A 19,708-nucleotide genomic window follows, 5' to 3' on the forward strand; every position below is an offset into this window, starting at 1 on the left:
AGAGGAACTCACCAACAGTTCAAACAAAATTCCAGGGTGAAATAATTGAATTAACTATTTATTTTCATGGCTGTTTGAAGACTAAGCTTTGGTAAATGTGACATTATTTCTATTTATTTACTAATTTTTTACTGTTTTTCAGGGAACTTGCAGGCCTGCATGCCTGATATCTGTGTAGTTGAAAATCACAGAAACTGAAATAAGAAATAAACTTAGTGAGCATCAGATAAATAAGAATATTGCTTCTATAAAAGAAAGTGCCTTAAATCTTCTGGATGTCTTTGAAAAGTTGATAAATATACATGGAAAAGGTGATTTGATGGATAGAGTCTATTTGACTTTCCAGAAGGGTTAACACTGAAGTGAGAGAGTTTGCCCATGGTACAGCTGTTTGGGATAGTGAAGATGAGAGCAGATAGTTCAGAACTGCAGTCTGAGCTTATGACTTTGAGGGGCTGGGCAACAAAATGGCAGAAGAGTATTTGCTTGTAAGTAAAAATAAAGTTGCAAGTGTTGATACAGGGGGTGACTATTCTAAGTTTATGCAAAAAATGATGGGCTCTGAGCTGGCCGTGATTGCTAAGGAGTGAGATATTAGGCATTATGACTGCTGGTTTAAAGAAAACACCACTCCATATCATTCAAAAAAAATCTGGTGTTAGATTTTTTTGAGAAAGGAATAGAGAAGAAAGAGAAGCATCATTATCCCACTGTATAAATGGATGGTTAATTCTTCCTTGAATACTGTGTCCAGTTTTGGTATCTCATCTCAAAGAGGATATATTAGAATTAGAGAAGGTTTAGAAAAAGGCATCAAGGATAATATAAGGTACGAAATAGGTTTTACATGAGAAACCAGTTGAGTAGGCTAGGTTTCTTTAGCCTAAAAGCAACGAGGGAATATTTTAGAGCAGTATTTTAATCAAAACTGTAAGTGAAGGTGAATAGAAATGGACTATTTGCTGATTCTTCATTCAAAAACAAGATGTTGGGGTCATCAAAGCTAGCAGGAGCCAGCTTCAGAAGCAACAAAGTGAGGTGCTCCTCTGTAATGGATAGGAGGAGCCTTGCAGATCCAGAAAGTTTAGGTTGATTCAGAGAAGACTGGATAAGCCTTTGAAAAAGAGGTTTGTTGATGGTTACTAAATAGATGAACCTTATCAGGCTAAGGAAATGATGTGAGCTGAAAATAATTGGAAGATCTGAAAGTTATTTGGGGAACTTACCTTGCTCGTACTCTTGATATCTGCATGTGGCTCCTGTTGTTTTCAAAGTAGAGTGGGGATGGAAAAGATGAGTAATAAACCCAGGCCTTCCCGTTGGCACCAAGCACGTAGTACAGCTTTCCACACAGCTTAATGGCCCAGCTGGACCCTTGGTCCAAAACACTATAGCTCTCCTTACGTTGCTGTTGCCTATCTCAATGTTCATGATAAAGCAGCTTGGATTTGAGCAAGGTCTGTGGGAATATGTTGAGACTTTGAATATGAGTTCAGGTTAATACTACTGTGTTGTAACTTAAGGATATCTTTAGAGTTCATCACATAGCTGGATCACAAAGCTGAAGTCTGACTGCAGCAGATTTTTAAAGCAAGAATATGGAAGAATAATACAAGGAGAGTAAGATCTTATGATCCAGAAATTAAATTGAGAATACTTTTATATCCTGTTCTTATATCCTGTTACTGGGCAGAAGCACCAGCAACCTGTAGGCCTATTATTTTCTGAATTACGGAACTGTCTGGGAGTTTACTAGGACTCTGTTCTACAAATGTTTAGGTATTTCACTTTTAAATAGATGCCTCTTCATGGTTCATTTGAAGAATCAGGGAATAAAAGTGCACAAAATAGTGAATTAACTAAAATCAGATGAAATTTAGCACAAAATTCTGGCCAGATTTTAAACAAATGGCTTTCTTGTTAATAAAGCAGCATTTGTTTTCTAAAAAATAGCTCTTAATGTCAATGAAAAATAGAGGTTTTATATTTAGTGTAATCTTGGTATGTAAACTGTGCCACGCTGAGAGAGGTGGTGTGGAATTGCTAGGAAGGGGTGCCCGTGCTCTCAGCAATAAACCGCATTCATATTCCCTCTAGAAGGCGCAAAGCGGTTTGGCTGAACCGTGAGCGTGTGAGCTAAGTGCAGTAAACCATATTAAGGGGATATCATTTGAGTGGATGCTATGAATTTTTTAATATTTACACTTGTTTATTTTCATTTTAAAGACCATAGACCATAACTCTGTGTACTTTCCATTTCGTATTCAGGATGGAGAGTTAATCCCAGAACGGGGCTTTTCTGATGCAAAATCTGAATGCTTGTGTAGTCACAACAGCTGTCCCCTCACCATGTGGTGTCTTCCATTACTTTACTGTAGAGATGAATTTTGGCGCAGTGTCCCAGTGATATTGGACACACATGGTTTTAGGTGACAAAGCAGTATGTTTATGCATTCGTTTGACTCTCGCAGTTACCGTTGGCTGCAGATTAGAAGGGGCAGAACACATTCACACCATGACCACCCTCATAGCCGCTTGTAGGAGCTGGGGCACAGTAGGCGCTGTTGCATCTAAAGACACAATTAACTGTTGCGGGGGAGCTGCGAATTCACAAAAGGTCTTTACAGCTGTAATGGTTAACAGCAGATTTTCTACAAGCTTTTTCAAAGTTGTCCAAATTCATAAGTGTTTCAGTTTTTTTTTTCCATCTTAAAATTATCGTTGGATTGAAGTAAGATTAACATATCGGTATTTTACTTTAGCTAATGAATTCCTGTGCTTTGAGTTAGCCATGTAATTACTTACAGATCTACAGAATGATTGTAGCTTTGTTAGTTATTTAGGGAGATAAGCTCGTGAATTCTGCAATATTTAGAAATGGTATTAAAGTTTTGAGCACACTGCCCAATCAAAACTTACCAAAAAAGTCTAAAAATAAAACATAACAGAAAGCTTCCCAATGTATGTGCATCACTGAAAAGATCATCTTGATTTCTGCGTGTGGTGGTTCAGATATGCTTTAGGTATGGTTAGAAAGAATAACTGTGCCTTCGTTTTCCGAAAGTAAATTGCATGCAAAAATGTTTGCTGTAGGAAGTTTTTCACTAATTTTTGAAGAGGGTTTTTTAACCAAAGTCTTATTTTAAAATATTTTGATGTAAATTATAGTGATGAAATTTTATTTTTAGAAGTAGAGTGTTCAGTATCCCCAAACTTCCTTTCTAAAAATCTCAAGGAAATATTTTTGAGTAAAATATTATACGAAGTATGTTTTTTTAGTACAATAAATTAATAAAAGTTATTGTGCAATGTGGAGATCTGCGGTGTGTTTCGCACATCTTCTATAGGCCAGAGTGTAATTATGTGGTTATATATGTAACGTATGTGTGAGATCTCACATGCACGTACACCCGTTATTTAAACATGTTATGTTTAAATCATCATAGGATGCATAGATGGTGAATTTTACACTTGTATTAAAAGCTATACAAATATGAATGTCTGGGGCTTTCAGCTTTGAATAAAGGACTACACGGGTCCAAACCAGAGCGATTGATGAAATCCTTGCTACTATTGGCTATTATTTACTGTCTTTTAAGTGGCAGGTTGTATTTATGCCAATTTATCTGCTTCAGGGAACACTCTTGATAGCAGAACAAAGTGAATAAAAGTAGTTTGCTTTGCAAATGAATGCAAATGGTGGAGCCTTTCGGGAAGCCCTTTAACAGGAGCAGTGCACTTTGATTATGAGTGAAGCTGCCATTTGGACATGGTGAAAAGAGCACGCCGGAGCCATTGATTGGGGGAGACAGTAAAAAGTCAGGACTGGCCCGTTAAGCCCGCGGTGCGGCAGGCGGATGTCAGTGCGGTTAGCGCTCGGTGGGAGAGTGACAGGCGGGATTAGTGTCAGGCAGGAGCTTTGCTGCAGTGGTGGAGATGGTCCCTGGGGTCACTCACCTCTGACTGTTGTTGGCTGCTGACGGCTCTGTGAGGCAAACGGCGTGATATGTGCCCGTTCATTATCGGAAGTGGTGATGAGAGGAGGTATGTCATACGGAATGCCTCAAAAATAAATAAAAATGGCAAACCGGTGCTTGTGACAAAGGCTGAGCTCCAGAGTCGCTGCCAGAGATGCTGCGAGTGTCAGAGGTGGTTACGGGCCCCGCGCTGTGAGGGGGCAGCGCCGCGCGCCTTAGCCGCGGTAATTGGGTGCCCTTCCTGGCTTTGTCCCCTTTTACTGGGCCATTATGAGGAAGGTTGTTTCTAACAGGTTGTGGGATGCTGCTAGAGTAAAACATTTTAATGTGTTTTGGTTATTGAATTTTAGAACCCTTGGGTTTGCTGTCGTAGCATGACTGGGGCTTTGTGTGGGCTTTTTGTTTAGGAGTCCTGGCGGGGTCTTGGAATCAACAGATTTCACCTCTCAGTCATCCAGGGAAGCTAAAATATACAGTGATTACAGCAGCAAAAAGCTAGAGTGATTGTTCTATTTACAGCTTTTAAATATATAAAAATGAATATCTTTTCTTTTGCTTGGAACAAATCTTGCATTTGAAATTAAAAAAAAGCCAGCATTTTTTATTTCAAACTGTAATTTAATCTTTAATAGAAATATTGTTGCTTTTGATCTTTACTCTGCATTGTTGTACTGTATATGCATTTATATATTGTAAATAAAAATTAAATAGGTCAATGTAGATTATATGGAAAATGCTTTTTTAAAAACATTAAGGCTTTGTAATACTTTACTGTTTTCCTGTTGTTTTTATGCATTTTCTGCAATGAAATGAAGCGGTGATACCCAGATATTTGAAATTACTAAATTGGTTGGGTTTTTTGGTTTTTACATGGTTTGATAAATACATATCATATATTTTCTTCAGTATTTTACCCCACAAAAATGTGTCCAATATCCTGGTGTAATGAATGTTGTACAAATGTTTTGCAGGCACCCGAGTGGACAGAAGAGGACCTCAGCCAGCTGACAAGAAGTATGGTTAAGTTCCCAGGGGGGACCCCAGGTCGATGGGAAAAGATTGCTCACGAATTGGGTCGATCGGTGGCAGATGTGAGTTCACCCGGATTTGCATTGTGTGGCGGGTGACAAACCAGCACCAGGCAGGCAGTGTAGGAGGCAGGCGTATACGGGGCCGGCACTGCCTTTTGAGAGAGGCTACAATCCTTTTAGGACCTGGAAGTGAACCATTAACTAACTCTGCAAGAAGCAGATGTCAGCCGGTCTCCTGCTCCACAATTAGCAGCTGTAACTGATCAGCTGTGGGGGGCATTCTGGTGCGCAGAGCCTTGAGCTACTGTGGCCCACGAACAGCTAAAACAGGGCTGTTTTTTTGTAGCCACGTCCTCCAACTACAAGAGAATATTTGTGTGATGGGTTAAAGATTACGTTTCTGTTTTACGCCGGTCCCTGCAAACTATGTGGATGAGCTAATGGTGTTTAGACAGGTGCTTTTGAGTAATTAAACTGGAATATCTTTGCCAACTATGAAACGAGCGGTATGTATGATTCTATTTTGGTCCATTTTTCTAGATTATAGTGTGGTTATTATGGAAAATGATTAATATCCTTGTTAATTTATATTTTATAGTATTGAACCATATATCAAAGAAAGTTTGTACTTATAGATTTTTAGTGTTATGATCTTAAAACCCTCTGGGGCTAGGCTGTAAAAGACTTTTCCTTTTTAAGCAATAGATTACTAGAACATGATGTACCATGTCTGCTGAGGACCATTTGAAAGCCCTTTCCGCTGACCCTATTTAAAAGGTTCTGGGAAGGGTTAATGAGAATACTGTTTAAATTTGTCGATGTACATTTTGAGATTAGATGTTCCTTATTTATTATATTTCAGCATTTATCTTAAATAATGGGATGGGAAGCAAAGTCTTTGGCTAGAGTGAAACATTAAACCACTATAACCTCCTGGGCAATTTGCAAGGTCCTATTTTTTTTTTTTTTTTAAATTATTCCTGTTGACATAATCAGCAAAAGATATTTTCAAATGCTATTTTTAAAGATTTAATGCATCTATATAATTATGTTACTCATACACACTAGAAAAACAGCTATTTTATTTTAGAACAAGATACATCATTTTAGAACAAGATAAATCATTTGTGGATAAGTTCTGGGGGTCTTGATATGAACATAAGCAAGAAGTTACTAAGCTGTTATGCAAATGAAAGCTAATTATTTTGAAAATCAGTTTCATGTTGTGCATCATAGTATTAAATTAGGATGGCATTTTTAAAAATGCTATATTTTACTTTCCAGATTTTAATAGTTAAATTATTTCACTTGATAATATGCTGTGTGCATGGAAAAAATCTTTGAGATTACTTTGAGAAACTGATTGGTACTGCTAATGCAAACATGCTTCTACATCTGCCATTAGAAAACTAACCAAATTCAAAGACTGCCTTTTGTATCTGCTTTCTGATTTGAAGCAGGTGTCAAAAGGATTGTTTTATAAAGAACCTTTTGCTTAGCATTATTTGGACACTGTAGTTGCATATGTCCAGTCCTGGAAAGAAAAGTGAAGGTCAATTGCTTCTTCCATTAGGAGAGACGTCTTGAGAAACATCATCATTTTTTTCAGTGAACTGGGTAGGGAAATGCAAGAAAGGTGCACATGCTAAGAACTGTCATTTTTCTTTGCATGAAAAAAGGAGTCTTGGGAGGGATTTTAATGTATGAAGAAGGGTCTGAGCATATTCTGTGTTTACTTCTGGTGACCTCCAACTGTAAGTGTTCTCCACACTTTTTTTTTATTTCCCTGAAGATTTCCCACTATTGATATTGCTAGTTCAGCTTTTTGGACTTAGGTTTGTTACTAATGTCTCTGTTACTTTTATCACTGCATCACACAGTTAGTGATTGAGTTTTAAGAGGCAACACTTAAAAGCTTCCTGAATTTTTCTCTGGTTCTCAAATTACTGCATCAGTATTGGGAACATTTAAACGGAAACTACTTAAGGTATATCCACTGAGTTACTGAGCAAGATGTACAGTTTATCCTTTATTCTTGTCAAAAGAGACATAAAGTATAAATTTACAGCAAGGTTTCCTAAGCTTAGTTTGATTGGGCACCACCATGATAGAAAGAAAAAAAAATGTTATGGGAGAGCCAGAGAAATAACTCCTGTTGTTTTTGTACAAGGAAAGAAGTGTTTGTATATGCAGGCAGTGTGTACTGGCCAAAGTGTTCCCTGTTTCCACAGGAGGAGGTGCAGGGAGATAGATTTCTGTTTTGAAATAGCCTGTATAGCATAACGCGGAACTTCCTACAACTTAGAAATTCCTTATTTACCACTAATCTAACATGAGCAGGAGAGAGTTTGTGTGTGTGTGAGAATTTGGCAAGTAAGCTTCTTTTTCTCCTAACAGCAAAACAAATGAAAAAAAAAAAAAAAAAAGGAAAATAATGTCTTTCCTACTTTCTTGTGATACAGGATATTCTTTTTTAAAACTTCAAACTAATTTCTGCTTGTTTGCTCTTGAGACTTTATGGGAGAACAGTACATCTTGCTTTTCCTTTCATAGTTAGAGAACACATTTACCAGCTACAGTTTATTTGTTTACATGTGATTTTTAAGCATTGAAAGCCTTTCTATCAGTAGATTAGCTAGAAAGGTGTCAATAAAAATAGTACAAAGAAGTAATCCATTCCAAATGATCTCTCTGATGATGCCTCTCTCTCAAGGCCTCGTGAAGTAATCCCACTAGCTTTATGTCTCAGCAGAAAGGGGTAGAAAAATATTTCAGTATTTTTTGTAGAAAAGGGTGAAGTCCTTCATACGTACCAGAAGAGCCTCAGTGAAATTCATTCATTCATTCCTCCAATCCCAAAGAAATTCAATTTTAGAATGTCTAAAACTCTTTTCCTATTTTTAAAAGTAAATTCATGTATCAAACAGTGCTGGTTTGCTCTGCAGTTTCTGAAGAGAAAAAGAAAGTGATTTGATGTGAGTGTATCTGACTTCGGTCAACTTTTTGACTACATGGTGTTGCTTTAACTTAGGTCTGTGGTTTTGTTTGGGAGTTTTCGAACGGCCTAGAAGAAAGCCTCTCATTGCATCTTTAGCATTGATTTTTTTTTGCTTATAAAGAAGGCCTGAAAAGTTTGTGTCTGTTCTTCATTCCCAGAGAGACTTGTTCTGCTTGGAAAAAAAGTTCTTGATTTTGCTAGAACCTGACTTTTGATATCTCAGAACCCAGTGAGCAAATGTTCACACCATGTTCTTGTCTAACGAAAATGTGGTTGTTGATGCTTTTCTTAATAGCAGAAGCTCTCCATAATGTTTTTCACTTGATATTATTAATATGTGAATAATATTTTAATATTAATTTTATTAATATATTAATATGTTAGTATATTAATATAATTAAAGACAAGCTTGGAGTTTCTGGTCCCTTTTCAGTTGCTCATATCTTACTGTCTGGGATCAGGCAGTGTCATAGTGTGTCATATGGAGCCACTACTGCACGAGTGGGGCATCCACCCAACAAATTTTGCAGAAATCATCAGCGTCAAATCACTGTCAAAGGGAAAGAATGGACCCTCCTGGATGAGGAGGATGTGAGTGCTTCTCAGGTCTGTTCATGATTTGTAGCTCCTACAAAGATAAGAGGAACTGTGAGTATATTGGTAGATAAAATTCAAAAAGATCAGGGCAAATTGGAGAAATTATATGCAAAGAGTGGGGTGAAATTGCACAGATAATGTACACAAGGTCATACAGAGAGAAGGTGACCAGGTTCACAATTAAAAGATGGGGAACAACTGGCTAGTAGCAGCTCTTAGAAAGTAGAGGAGAAAGAGCAATTAGAGGAAATAGTGAGCTAAATACATGTCAACAAATGGCATGTTGTTGTAAAAGCAGCCAAGGAAACATGCTACTGAGCTGTGCAAACAGGACAGTGTGCCAGCTCCATTCACATCCTCAGTTTGAGTCCAGATTTCAGTATTGCACTTGAGCACATGACTCACTTGTATAGAATTTAGCAAAGCTAAAAGAGAATATGAGGTTTGTAAAGTGTGACCTACAAGGAAAAATTGTGAAGGAATTCATGTTGTTGAACTGAAAGAAAACATGAAAGTGGGGGCTTTGGTCTTCAGACATAGGAAAGGAGCACTGTGGAGATTTGTGTTCTTCCTTCATCATATGTGTAGGGCAAGAAGATGTTACCCCAAATTGGGTAGTTGCCACAGATTCAGAGGAAAAGGGACAAAGAATTGCAATGAAGGTGGAGCAGAGGAAGAAGCTGCTGAAGGAGGCTGTGGAGTCTTCAATCTGACAGGACAGTCAAACACCTGTGAGAAACGACATCAGTGTAGAGGTTCTGCCTGAGGTTAGGCCCTTCCCTTCATACGGTCTGTGATTAGACTAACAAGTGCAAGATATCTAGGAGGAAAGGGGGAGGAAACGAAACCTTCCTTCAATTGGAAGCATGTGTGAACTCCCTTTTTAAAATGTAAAATTAAAGCCAGATATTTGGTTACTAATCACTGCGTATACCTTAACTTGTCTGTTCTTAAATTCAGTACTTCCCGCAAAGCATCTTTCAGGTGCTTTTTCTACTGCCGTTAAAGTTGTTTGTCATAAACAAGTACTTAAGTTTTGAGGAAATTACACAGTTAACAATATTAAATAATGAATAATCAACCCAAAATAGATGAGTTAGGCTGTGCTCATTTTATCAGCATGCTTAATTATTTAAATTGGCAGTTCTCATTTTATTATGTACTTAGTGGGGATTTATCAATCTTTTCCCCTAAAGATATTTTCCAACTGAATTAATACAATGAGATTTTATTGCTTTTGCAATCGAAAGTATCTACAGCTTTTTAAGTCATTTTTGTTGCAGTTGGCTGATGGTATAAATTAGATTTTCAAGTATTTTGATTATGGAAGGGAAATGGAGTTTGGTTTACTCTAATCAGAGTTCCTGCCTGCTGACCTGGTTACCTGTGCCACTGCTCTCTGTCATCCTCTAAACATCTGTTCTTTGACCCATTTTCCTTGCTGAATTTGTTGCTTCAGGGTTAGTTCTCATTCCTGTCCTTCAATACTTAAGGAAATAATTGACCTTTTAAAACAAAATTTAAAAGGTACATTTGAATTTTCTAAACAATATGAATACCCATAATACACTATAAATTGTGAAGGAAGTTTTAAGACTTTTTTTCTTCAAAAAGAAATTGTTTGATTTTGACAAATGCCAAGCCTTTATGGAAATTTTAAATAAGTGATAGTTAGCTTTTGATTAATTCAAAAGTGGAGAAAAAGCACTTACATGTGAGATTATAGAAGTGTATTGTACTTGATAATACCTATACTGTTAGATTAAAAAAAAAAGTTTTAAAAAATGTTTGCTGAAAGGCATAAATTAATTTTAGTAACTACAAAGGCCATTCAAATTGTAAAAATAACAGAGGAAGTAAAAGCTGTCTGGCATGCCAAACAGACTTTAATGTGATTATTAGCTACAGGTTTTTTAAATTAAAGGCAAAGAGATCTCAGATTTCATACTTGTGAAGTAATATCATTCACTTGTCTTGCAGGATTTAAACTGATTCTGTTTGCTCCTGCAGTCACTAATCTCATGCATTTGTGTAGTAAAAGCAGAGTGGTGGGGATTTGCTGCTTGTGCAGGAGGAGGACGGCAGGCAGCACAACAAAAGGCAGGTGGGTGTATTTGAGCAGACAGGCCCAGTTGGCAGGAGGCCCCACGGCGCACGGCAGGGGAGAGAGAGGGCTCCTGCTCTTGGTGTCTCTTGTACGTCCAAGAGCAAGTTTCAGCCCTGGAGTGTGGCTTGGGAGCACGTGCTCCCTGCACTTGCCACTGTCAGATAGGCAGTGCTTTCCACTATCAGATGGGTTTCTTGCTTTTGAGAGATGCTTATCAGCAAGGAAACTTCTGTGCAAGAAACAGGCCATACATGAAATTAAATGAATTCATTGGCTTCTTTTTGCTTTTGGAAATCAAGAATTTTCCTGTTTTGTATTTCATTTCATGCACTGTGGTAACTCAGGTACTGGAATTTTTTGATATTCTGAAATGTTGACTTCTAGCGTTTGGCATGTGATTGAGCAACAGGTCTTCCTGTTGCTCACTGAAGTATGAGCACTTAGCTCTGGTCCAGGTCCAAAAAAAGGTATTAATATCCAAAATGGGATCTAGGTGGTATGTAGGTGCCTCAGTCTGAGTGTGCCACCTTCAAAACAGCTGTGCAATCCTGCAGACATCCCAGAAAGGGAGAGGAGCGTGGGGCTGTTGGCTGTTTCCTTGCGATGCAGGTCCCTCCTGTGCATCCCCACAGTTCCCCTGTCTCAGAAGAGCTGGGCAACATGACACCTTTTATACCCAGAGGCAGAAAGCATTGATCTTCTTGTCATTGATGTCTGAGAGTCATGATTGGGAAAGCATGACCAGAGCATCCCTGGCACTTCAGGGAGAGACCTCCTTACAGAAGACAGTGCAACAACTTTCATACACAGAAGCTTTTAAAGTGAGGTGCTAAAGCCAGTAACCTCTTACACGTCACCTTTCCTGGGGAGCTGGGCTTGAACCCCATTGCAGAATCCAAATCTAGCTCCCAGGAAAGGATTTAACTGCTGCATGTTCAGACTCACGGTTGTTTCCCTCTCTGCTCTGGCAACTGCCTCCTCCCATCTGCTCTGGCAGAGCTGGGAACTGCTGCAACTGGTTGGACTAAGCAGATTTGGTTAAAATTCATAACACGTCACTTAGCTCTTCCAAGAGTGCTGAAAACCTGCGTGCGCTGTGTTAGCATTAAATTCAACATGTAACTTTCACTGCAGACACACACCAGTGTGTGCACACTTCTGCACAAATCAGAAAGAAGCTAATAAGCAAACTGCTATAAGCAGTGCCAAAAAAAAAAAAATTTCCAAAAGGTGAAAAATTTAGTTTCAAGCAATGTAGTAAGTTGCAAAGAAGGATACTTGCCAAAAGTGCAGAGTGATTTGGCTTGATGTTTCAGTGCTTAAAGTTTCACTGACCTGCTAAAATTGGAAGGCAGCTCAGCAGCTTGTCAAGTCTCTAGAAGGGAAAACTATTTATAAAGTGTAAGTTTTGAGTATATTGCATGAAAATAAAGGATTGGGTCATTATTATTATTTGAATTAGGCCAAACAGTTCTTTAAATAATTATGGTTGTTCTGAGAAAGCCACCAGAAGCCCTAGATTTGAAGAGAGGTGCAGCATGGTAATTTTTTTGCTTCTAACTTCGTATTTGGCTGTTTCTTCTCTGCTCTTCTGGAAGGTTGGATCCATAAAAACTACTGCTGAGGCAAAGCCAGGAAGGAATTTAAATCCTTCTGTTTGGCTTTCTTTGTTTTTTACCCTAGTCAGCTTCTCAGATTGAAGATATTCTTCATTGCTGCGTGTTAGCCCTAGCTCCTCACAAGCTCTCTGTGAAGAGCTTTTCCCATAGCTGGCAGATGTTGCCTTTCCTGCACAGCATGAACACGTGGAGGACACGCACAGAGGCAGCGGCCGGCCGAGCGGGAGCGCGAGCTCCTGGAAGCTGCTGCTGCTGGAGCAGGTACTGACAGCGGCTGCTCAGGAAGCTGCTGGGAACAGCAAACAACTCTATCAACACCTGCAGTTTTCCTCAGCTCAGTGAGGTCATCACTCGGATGACCTAAAACACGAATGTTTTAGGTGTCTTGTTCAGTAGCATCTGGTCTTGGGATCTGGACTGCTTGGGATCTGGATCTAACTGCAAGTGACACAAGAAGCAGGAAGCTCTGTGTGGCTGTCATTGCAGATATCAAGGTAGTCCTACTTTCTTTGAGTAAAACCTTTTGTAGCTGAAGAACTGTTGAAACTGAAGCCAAAAGGGAGTTCTCAGAAGGAAACTTTCTGTAGGTCCCGTTCTAAGAGGGTTCAGTTTCTACTTCCGTATTTTGCTGTAACCAACTCTTTTTATCATATTCCCTGTCTGAGACAACCTGCTGCGTTGAACACTGTTACTGGGCTTAATTTGTGGCTTCTGTTAGCCGCCGGACTACAAAGATGCTTTAGTTACTTGTGCATAGGAGTAGTAATATTTGAAGTTGCTTCCTATAGAGTAATGCAGTTGGGCTCTTCAGCACTATGAATGTGTGCAGGAACATGAGACCTGTCCCTTCTGTCCTGACTTCTGCAGTTTTAGATCATTTCCATAGTCTGGATCCTTAGTTTCTATCGTGTCCCCAGACACAGGATTTCCTATGGACTGACTCACGCTTCTGTGGTGAAGGCTGTTGTCAGTAAGCAGTCTGTTAGCACAACTTGCCAGAATAAGGATGAAACTCGTAATTTACATGAAAACTTCCATTTTACAGCATTATGCACTAACAATGGCAGTGGTTAGAGCAGCATTTCTACAACTACTTTATACATTGAAGAATGTTTTTTCCAAACAAGTGATCTGTTACCTTGGGAAAGAATAATAATTAAAGTATGGTAAGAAATGGAATAGAAAAAGCAACGGAGCAACTTCTGCTTTTTAAAAGTGCTATGGACCCAGCCGCTAGATATTACTATTATCACTGGTGAAGAACCCTAAATTGGTATTAAGGATGTCAGAAAGGGAGGAACTGACATCAGTAAAGACTGCAAATCTGAGTGGCAAGGTCAATAGTTAAATCAAATGGAAATACAGATTTCAGACATCCCACACAGGTGAGTTCCTAATAATCCCTTAAAAGTTAATACTGACACGATGTGATTCTTTTGCTGTGTCAGCATAAGCACAGAAGATACCCAAGGTGCTACCGGAGGCTGTTTTACACCTAGGGGAGAATGTGCAATACCCTTAAGATCTAAAACTAAAACCTTCCCTGTTTAGGAGGAGGGCTGCTTTAGGTTCTAATTTAAATAGATTACAGCAAAATTAGTATCTATTATGGGACACCGAAGATAGGCTGATTTGGGAACATGCCTCTTGTAGAGGAAGCTTGAATCCAAGGTCCTGAGTTGCAGCCCTTGCAAAGTTTGTTGCACGTGCGGTCTCAGATTGAAGGACAAAGCGATAATTGCAAACCTCTTAATGTGTCAGGGGTTCCATGTCCTGAAAATGGAGCAGTGTCGCCGAGATAACAACTCATGGGTCTGTCTTTGTCTTTGCTCAAAATTTATTCCGATGTGTTTCAGTTCAGGGCAATCTCTTCTCTCTTTTCTTGGCTAAGTTGCCTGCACATCTTTTGAAGGAAGTGTTTCAAAAACAGTAAAATGGTTTAGAAGCAGCTGCCTGGCGTACGTGAACATAGGTGATGCCCTGTGACATTCCCAGCAAATTCACTGCAGCGCTGCAGTAAGTGCCCAAGGATTTGCTGCTCGGCTGTGTGACAAGTTCTCCTCACTCTTTTCAGAATAATCTGTTACAGGCCAGTTTGTGTTAACAGAATCCTGTATAGCCCGTGGCCACGGTGGAGCCTGATCAGCAGCCAGGGATGGGGGCTCCTGCTCTGTCCTTCCTACAGCCCTGGCCCTATAGGGACACTCCGGTGCTAATAATGCAGCGGGGACCCAAATGTTTTAACTGGTATGAACTCGGACTTCAGGGAAGATGATTTCTGTTGGCAGATCCCCTGTTTCAGGTGATCTATCCTGTTGATTCAGAAACAGGGTCACGCATCCTACAGGCAAAGCTAATATTTCCCATTATAAATATCAGTACCTCTTAGTATTATGAGGCCTTGTCTTCAAAGGATCAAAACTTTGTTGTGCTGCAACAGTGGAAGCTGGAATTATCCATGCCAGGCAGCTACCTCCGACTGAGGGTTTTTTGTTTTTAATTAGGACTGGGATTTTTTGTTCATCACATTTTCATTTAAATTTAATAATCTTAAAGATGGAGTTTGATTTGGGGGAGATAAATTATTTTGCTTAAGTCTGACCGTCAAGTCTTACAATCACCTTTTTAAGGAGTTCCAGCACTTTTCTAAGCAAGGTCCCGTAACACCATGGGCAGCAACCTGGGAGGGAAGAACCAAACAGAGACTAGAAACAGAAGGTGCCGAAGGGCGCTACGTGACACGTGCTGGGAAACCTGGCGCGGGACAGGGCTCCTGAGCGTTGCCGTCCCGTGTGCGGGCGCAGCGGTGCCGCCCCGCGCGGGGCTCGCTGCTCTGCAGGCGTCGGCGCGTCCCCGGCTCAAGCCGCAGCGGCTGTGCCGTGCTGCGGAGCTCTGTGATTCCCACCGCAGGGAAACGTGATCCTGCGTGGAGGAATTCCCGGCCCTGCGGCTGGTGCATTTGCTGTTTGGCTGCCCGGCGTCCCGTTCCAACGGAACGGGAACATCCCGAAGGTGGGAATGGGCCGGCCCTCACAGGCCGCCTCGCGCCCGCCGGCAGCAACCCTGGGCTAAGCTGCAAACTCCGGGTGTCCTGATGCCTCAGGGTAGTTAATTCCAGTGTCTACCTTTGCCCAAAGACCGTATAATTCTGAACTAACACCCAACATTCATAATATATTTTCAATACTAAGAAATCAGAGCATTTCTTTAAGTTGTGCATTTTAAGATGCATTCAGCTGTAGCTGGTACTTGAGTTACGGGGTTTAGATCACTGCAGGTAACACAGTCGTGTTTAAGTGATTAGAAGAAGCTCCATTTTAAAGGGAACTTGTGCTCGTTCTTACCCGTAGGGTTTATCCAGCAGTGTGGGGAAGTTTGGAAAAAGGGGCCTCCTAGTTCAGGGTGGGGAGAAAACCTGCTCGTTTCCTGGCTTCAGCTCTTCAGTCTGATGCTGCCTTTCACCCGACACACAGATTTAGAACAAACACAGGAGTGGCAGCAGACAGCTCTCCATCCTGTGGATCTCCGTGCACAGAAAATGTTTTTCCTGAATTATCAGGATTTAGGAGGGCTGTGGTGGGGCTTGGCAGTCGCCCCGCTACGTTTCGGGGCTGAGTGCCGGCCAGCAGGCTGCATCGCGTGGGCCTTTGTTCAGTATTAGAGATAACAGGTTAGAGATTGAGGGTTTAACAATGAAAGAAGAAAATTTAAGTACCAAAGTGGTAGCGATTGTTATGGGGGTAGTAACAGAAATGTGTAGCATTGCTTACATTATTTAAACAAACGAAGAATACTTTTAAAAGGACAAGATCTGCCAAGTTAGTTACTGCCCGTGAGGGCTTCCCATGTGCACAGTGCTGCAGCGGTGGGCTGAGCTGCTCACAGCATCTTCAAAAGCCACATAATGTAACTTTAAAAGCAGTCATTTTGTCTCCCCTGTCTCCTTCCCCTGCGCACAGGTGACGGTGAAGGCCAAGCAGGCGAAGGCGGCCGTGGCGAGCGCGCCAGGTGGGTCCGGCCGCGCGCGGGGAGCGAGGGGCAGCGTCGGCAGCATCACAGGGAGGCTGGGGGTGGAAGGGCCCTCTGGAGAGCCAGCCCAAACCCCCCTGCTAAGCAGGGACGCTCGGGCACGTGGCACAGGGTCGCGTCCAGGCTGGATAAACATTGTCCCTAAGCCCTTAAGCCATATGAGCTTTGCCTTCTCCCTGTACCACTCCAGCTACCTTTTTAAATATTTTTCCCAGGCAATTCCCTTTTTGCTTGTAGTTGGTTCTTACTAAGTGCAGCAATATTCCTAACAGGTATCATCAGGCTCTCGGAGCTGAAGAGCCTGGCCCAAAACTCCAGGAATGTCAAAGTCGGCCCGAACTTGCCCGACCACATAATCACGCAGCGAGAGCGAGGTGAGGAAGAGGAGGAGGAGGAGGAGGAGCAGGAGGGGAGCGACCATCGCGTCCCGGAGCAGCTGGGGCTCCAAGCGGATCACACGGAGAGCAGCGAAACCAGGCAGCGCAAGCGGAAAGTTATCAGGGGACCCGAAATGGTCCCAGCAGCAGCCAAAGAGGTCCCGGGAGAGAAGGGCAGGGGGAGGCGCCAGAAGGACTTTGACAGTGCAGAGCAGGACGAAGAGAGCGACGAGGAGAGCAGGAGGCGCGAGCGGAGCCGAACCGCGGAGGAGCTGTGGACTCAAAATCAGCAGAAACTGCTCGAAATGGCCCTGCAGCAGCACCCGAAGGGAACAACAGATCGCTGGGATAAAATAGCAAAATGTGTTCCTGGAAAAAGTAAGGTACAGTCACCCGTCTGCTTGCACCCGAGTCAGCCACAGGGAACAGGCCACCCGGCCAGTTAGTGACTGTGAGGAACTGAGGGGCCGGGCAGAGAGGTGGAGGCTTTAGCCCTGCTTGCACCTATCAGCCAGAGCGTAACCTTAAGAACATTACTGTGGTTTTTTTAAATTTAATATTTGCATTTGATTCTATTTGCTGTATGATAGGAAAAGTAGAAATATCTTGTGTTTTACTTAAAATACCTGCAGGACAAATTAGATTTTAAACAACTTTTATTCCACAGCGAGTAACCAGGGGCTGGTGACCTGCTTTGCTCTCACTTTCACAGTGTTGTTCTCAGCCCATCTCAGTGAACAGCACGAGTGACCCAGCTGCAGGCCCAGGGGCTCCTTAACGTCCCTTTGTCCCCCTCCGTGGCGCTGCTCCCTGCTGCCTCCCGGTCCCTGTCGCTGCAGAAATTCCTGGGTTTATTTGTGGCAAAAATGCAGCGGGGAGAGCAGGGGCCGTGGGCGGGGAGGGGAATGGGGGGGACTCTTTTTTCACTAGATGTAGATTCTCCTTTTGAAATTCAGTATATGAATAATAATTAAAAAAAAAAAAACAACATCCTTTCTCCCACAGTGAGGTAGTGTATGCTGTTAAAGCAATATTAATGATGTATCAAATTTTAATTAACATTTTTGCTTTTCCTTTTAGGAGGAGTGTATAGCAAGATACAAGTTGCTTGTTGAACTGGTACAAAAGAAAAAAATGGCTAAAAACTGAATGTTCTCAGCAGAAGAAACTTGATGTCTTTGTCAGCAGATTTTTTTTTCAAATCTCATGTGCAGGAACCTGCGTTTTTGTACCTCGCTATTTCTATACGTCATGTGCCTTAGTAAAAGGAAGTATCAATAAATCTGATGCCATCTCGCTGATGCTGTGTGTGTTGCCAGTGGAGGCTCTTTCTGTATCCGAGAGCGGCTCCCACAGCCCCTGGCGCCAGGATCTGGGGCCAGGGACCCTTTTCCAGGCGCCCTGGGCCTGGCGGCGCCGCCGCTGCCGGACGCGACTGCGGAGGGTGAAACTGCGGCCTTGGCAGCACCAGGATTGAGCTGCAAACACCGAGCGGGCCTGAGCACAACGGAACGCCGGGGTCTGCCTCTTCCAGAGCTAAATGCAAGGCAACATCCTTACCTGCATATAGCAGCTACGTCGTGTCTATCAAGTTAGTTAATGTTCTCAAAAAAAAACCCCAGTATTTCTTAATTTTCATAGTCATTTATATGCACCCTGCGATGCATTTTTTTCCCTCCTTCCCTGCAGGCTAATACACAGGGATGTTAAGTGCTGTTATTGGTAAAGCTGAAATGGGTAAGGCCTTTTAATTAACAAGTATTTGAACATATGAACATAGTTCATGAACACATTTTTTTAAGTAAACAATTGGATTTTAACATCATTATGCTAAGAAAGATCTCTCGTATTTTGTTTTTTTTTCTAAATGTTGGCTTCCGTAGAGCTTGGTTTTAAATTTCAAATGGTATAATGGGTATTGTGCCACTCCTGCTGTTGAGTTTTACATCATTTTGGATGATTTATACAATGTTTAAATACTGGAGTAAGAGGTACTGGATGGTCTTTAAATGTCAATCAGAGCAGTGATAGAGTATTTTGCAAAAAGAGCAAGGACTAACTTTTTTTGTAAACATAGGGCAGGCCCAGCCCTTCCGGCATTTCAAATACTGGTTTTTGGAATCGCCCTTCTCCCTGCGGAAGGGAGAGGGGCCGCAGCCGCGCGGCCCTCGCAGGGAGAGCGGCTGTGACGGCGCGAGGCTGCGGCCGCCGGAGCTGAGGGGGTTCGTGCAATGAGGAGAAGGGCAGGGGGAGCAACAGCGGCGCCAGGAGCTGGTGAGTAACGGGGAGGTGGGAGCTCGTCAAGAAAAGCCTTCACTGCGCACGGTGGGGAGTGCTGGGCCACACAGGCCGGCAACAGGAGCAGACCCCAGGGTCCTGCGGAAGCAGTTAGTTCACGCACCCAGTTCTTGTCACGGGTGGGATTATGAGGAAGATGGGCTTAGCTTAGAGCAAGAAAGGGTTAAGTAAGTCAGATCCTGGGAAAAAGAATAGCGGTAACTCTAGTAAGGACTGGGCCAGGATTTCAAACCCTCTAACACCAAGGGGGAGCTGCTGCTGGGGCCATGCACGGTGCCAGTGATGCCCCCACCGACAGCGCCCATTACCTCAAGGATGGGGGGAGGAAGGGAGAGCAGCTCCTGCCCCTAGGAAAGTGTCTGCTGCTGTGTGTGACTGTCCGTGCCCAGGATGGGTGAGATGGTGGCCGTCCTGCCTGCGGCACCGCACAAGGGCTGCAGAGCAGAGGCCTGATGGCTCCGAGTGGTGTGTGATGGAGATGGGGTACGGGTTTAAGAGCCTTCTAATTTAGTTCTAGCAGATAACTATGTATGTATATCTAGTTTTATATACACAGGCGGAGTGACCAGGTAAGTGTATCTTTTCATATATATATATATATATATATATATATATATACATACACACACACACACCCACACACCCACACACACTCACACCTGTAGGTGACTGGAC

At 42.1% G+C, this 19,708-nt stretch overlaps 1 protein-coding gene across 1 annotated transcript in view; it reads left to right on the forward strand.

Annotated features, from left to right (window-relative positions):
- The window catches only part of DNAJC1 (DnaJ heat shock protein family (Hsp40) member C1), a 97,704-nt gene extending 79,803 nt beyond the window's left edge, over nucleotides 1–17,901 (forward strand). The window contains exons 9-12 of the mRNA XM_088533983.1: nucleotides 4,949–5,068; nucleotides 16,289–16,337; nucleotides 16,631–17,118; nucleotides 17,816–17,901. Of these exons, the coding sequence (XP_088390109.1) occupies nucleotides 4,949–5,068; nucleotides 16,289–16,337; nucleotides 16,631–17,118; nucleotides 17,816–17,884 (726 nt within the window). The 3' untranslated portion in view covers nucleotides 17,885–17,901. The remainder of the gene's footprint in view (nucleotides 1–4,948; nucleotides 5,069–16,288; nucleotides 16,338–16,630; nucleotides 17,119–17,815) is intronic.
- Nucleotides 17,902–19,708: the final 1,807 nt, after the last annotated feature.

This window comes from Tinamus guttatus, unplaced genomic scaffold, assembly GCF_059628265.1.
Source record: "Tinamus guttatus ecotype Peru unplaced genomic scaffold, ASM5962826v1 Tinamus_guttatus_pri_ptg000530l, whole genome shotgun sequence".
Taxonomy (NCBI): Eukaryota; Metazoa; Chordata; class Aves; order Tinamiformes; family Tinamidae; genus Tinamus; species Tinamus guttatus.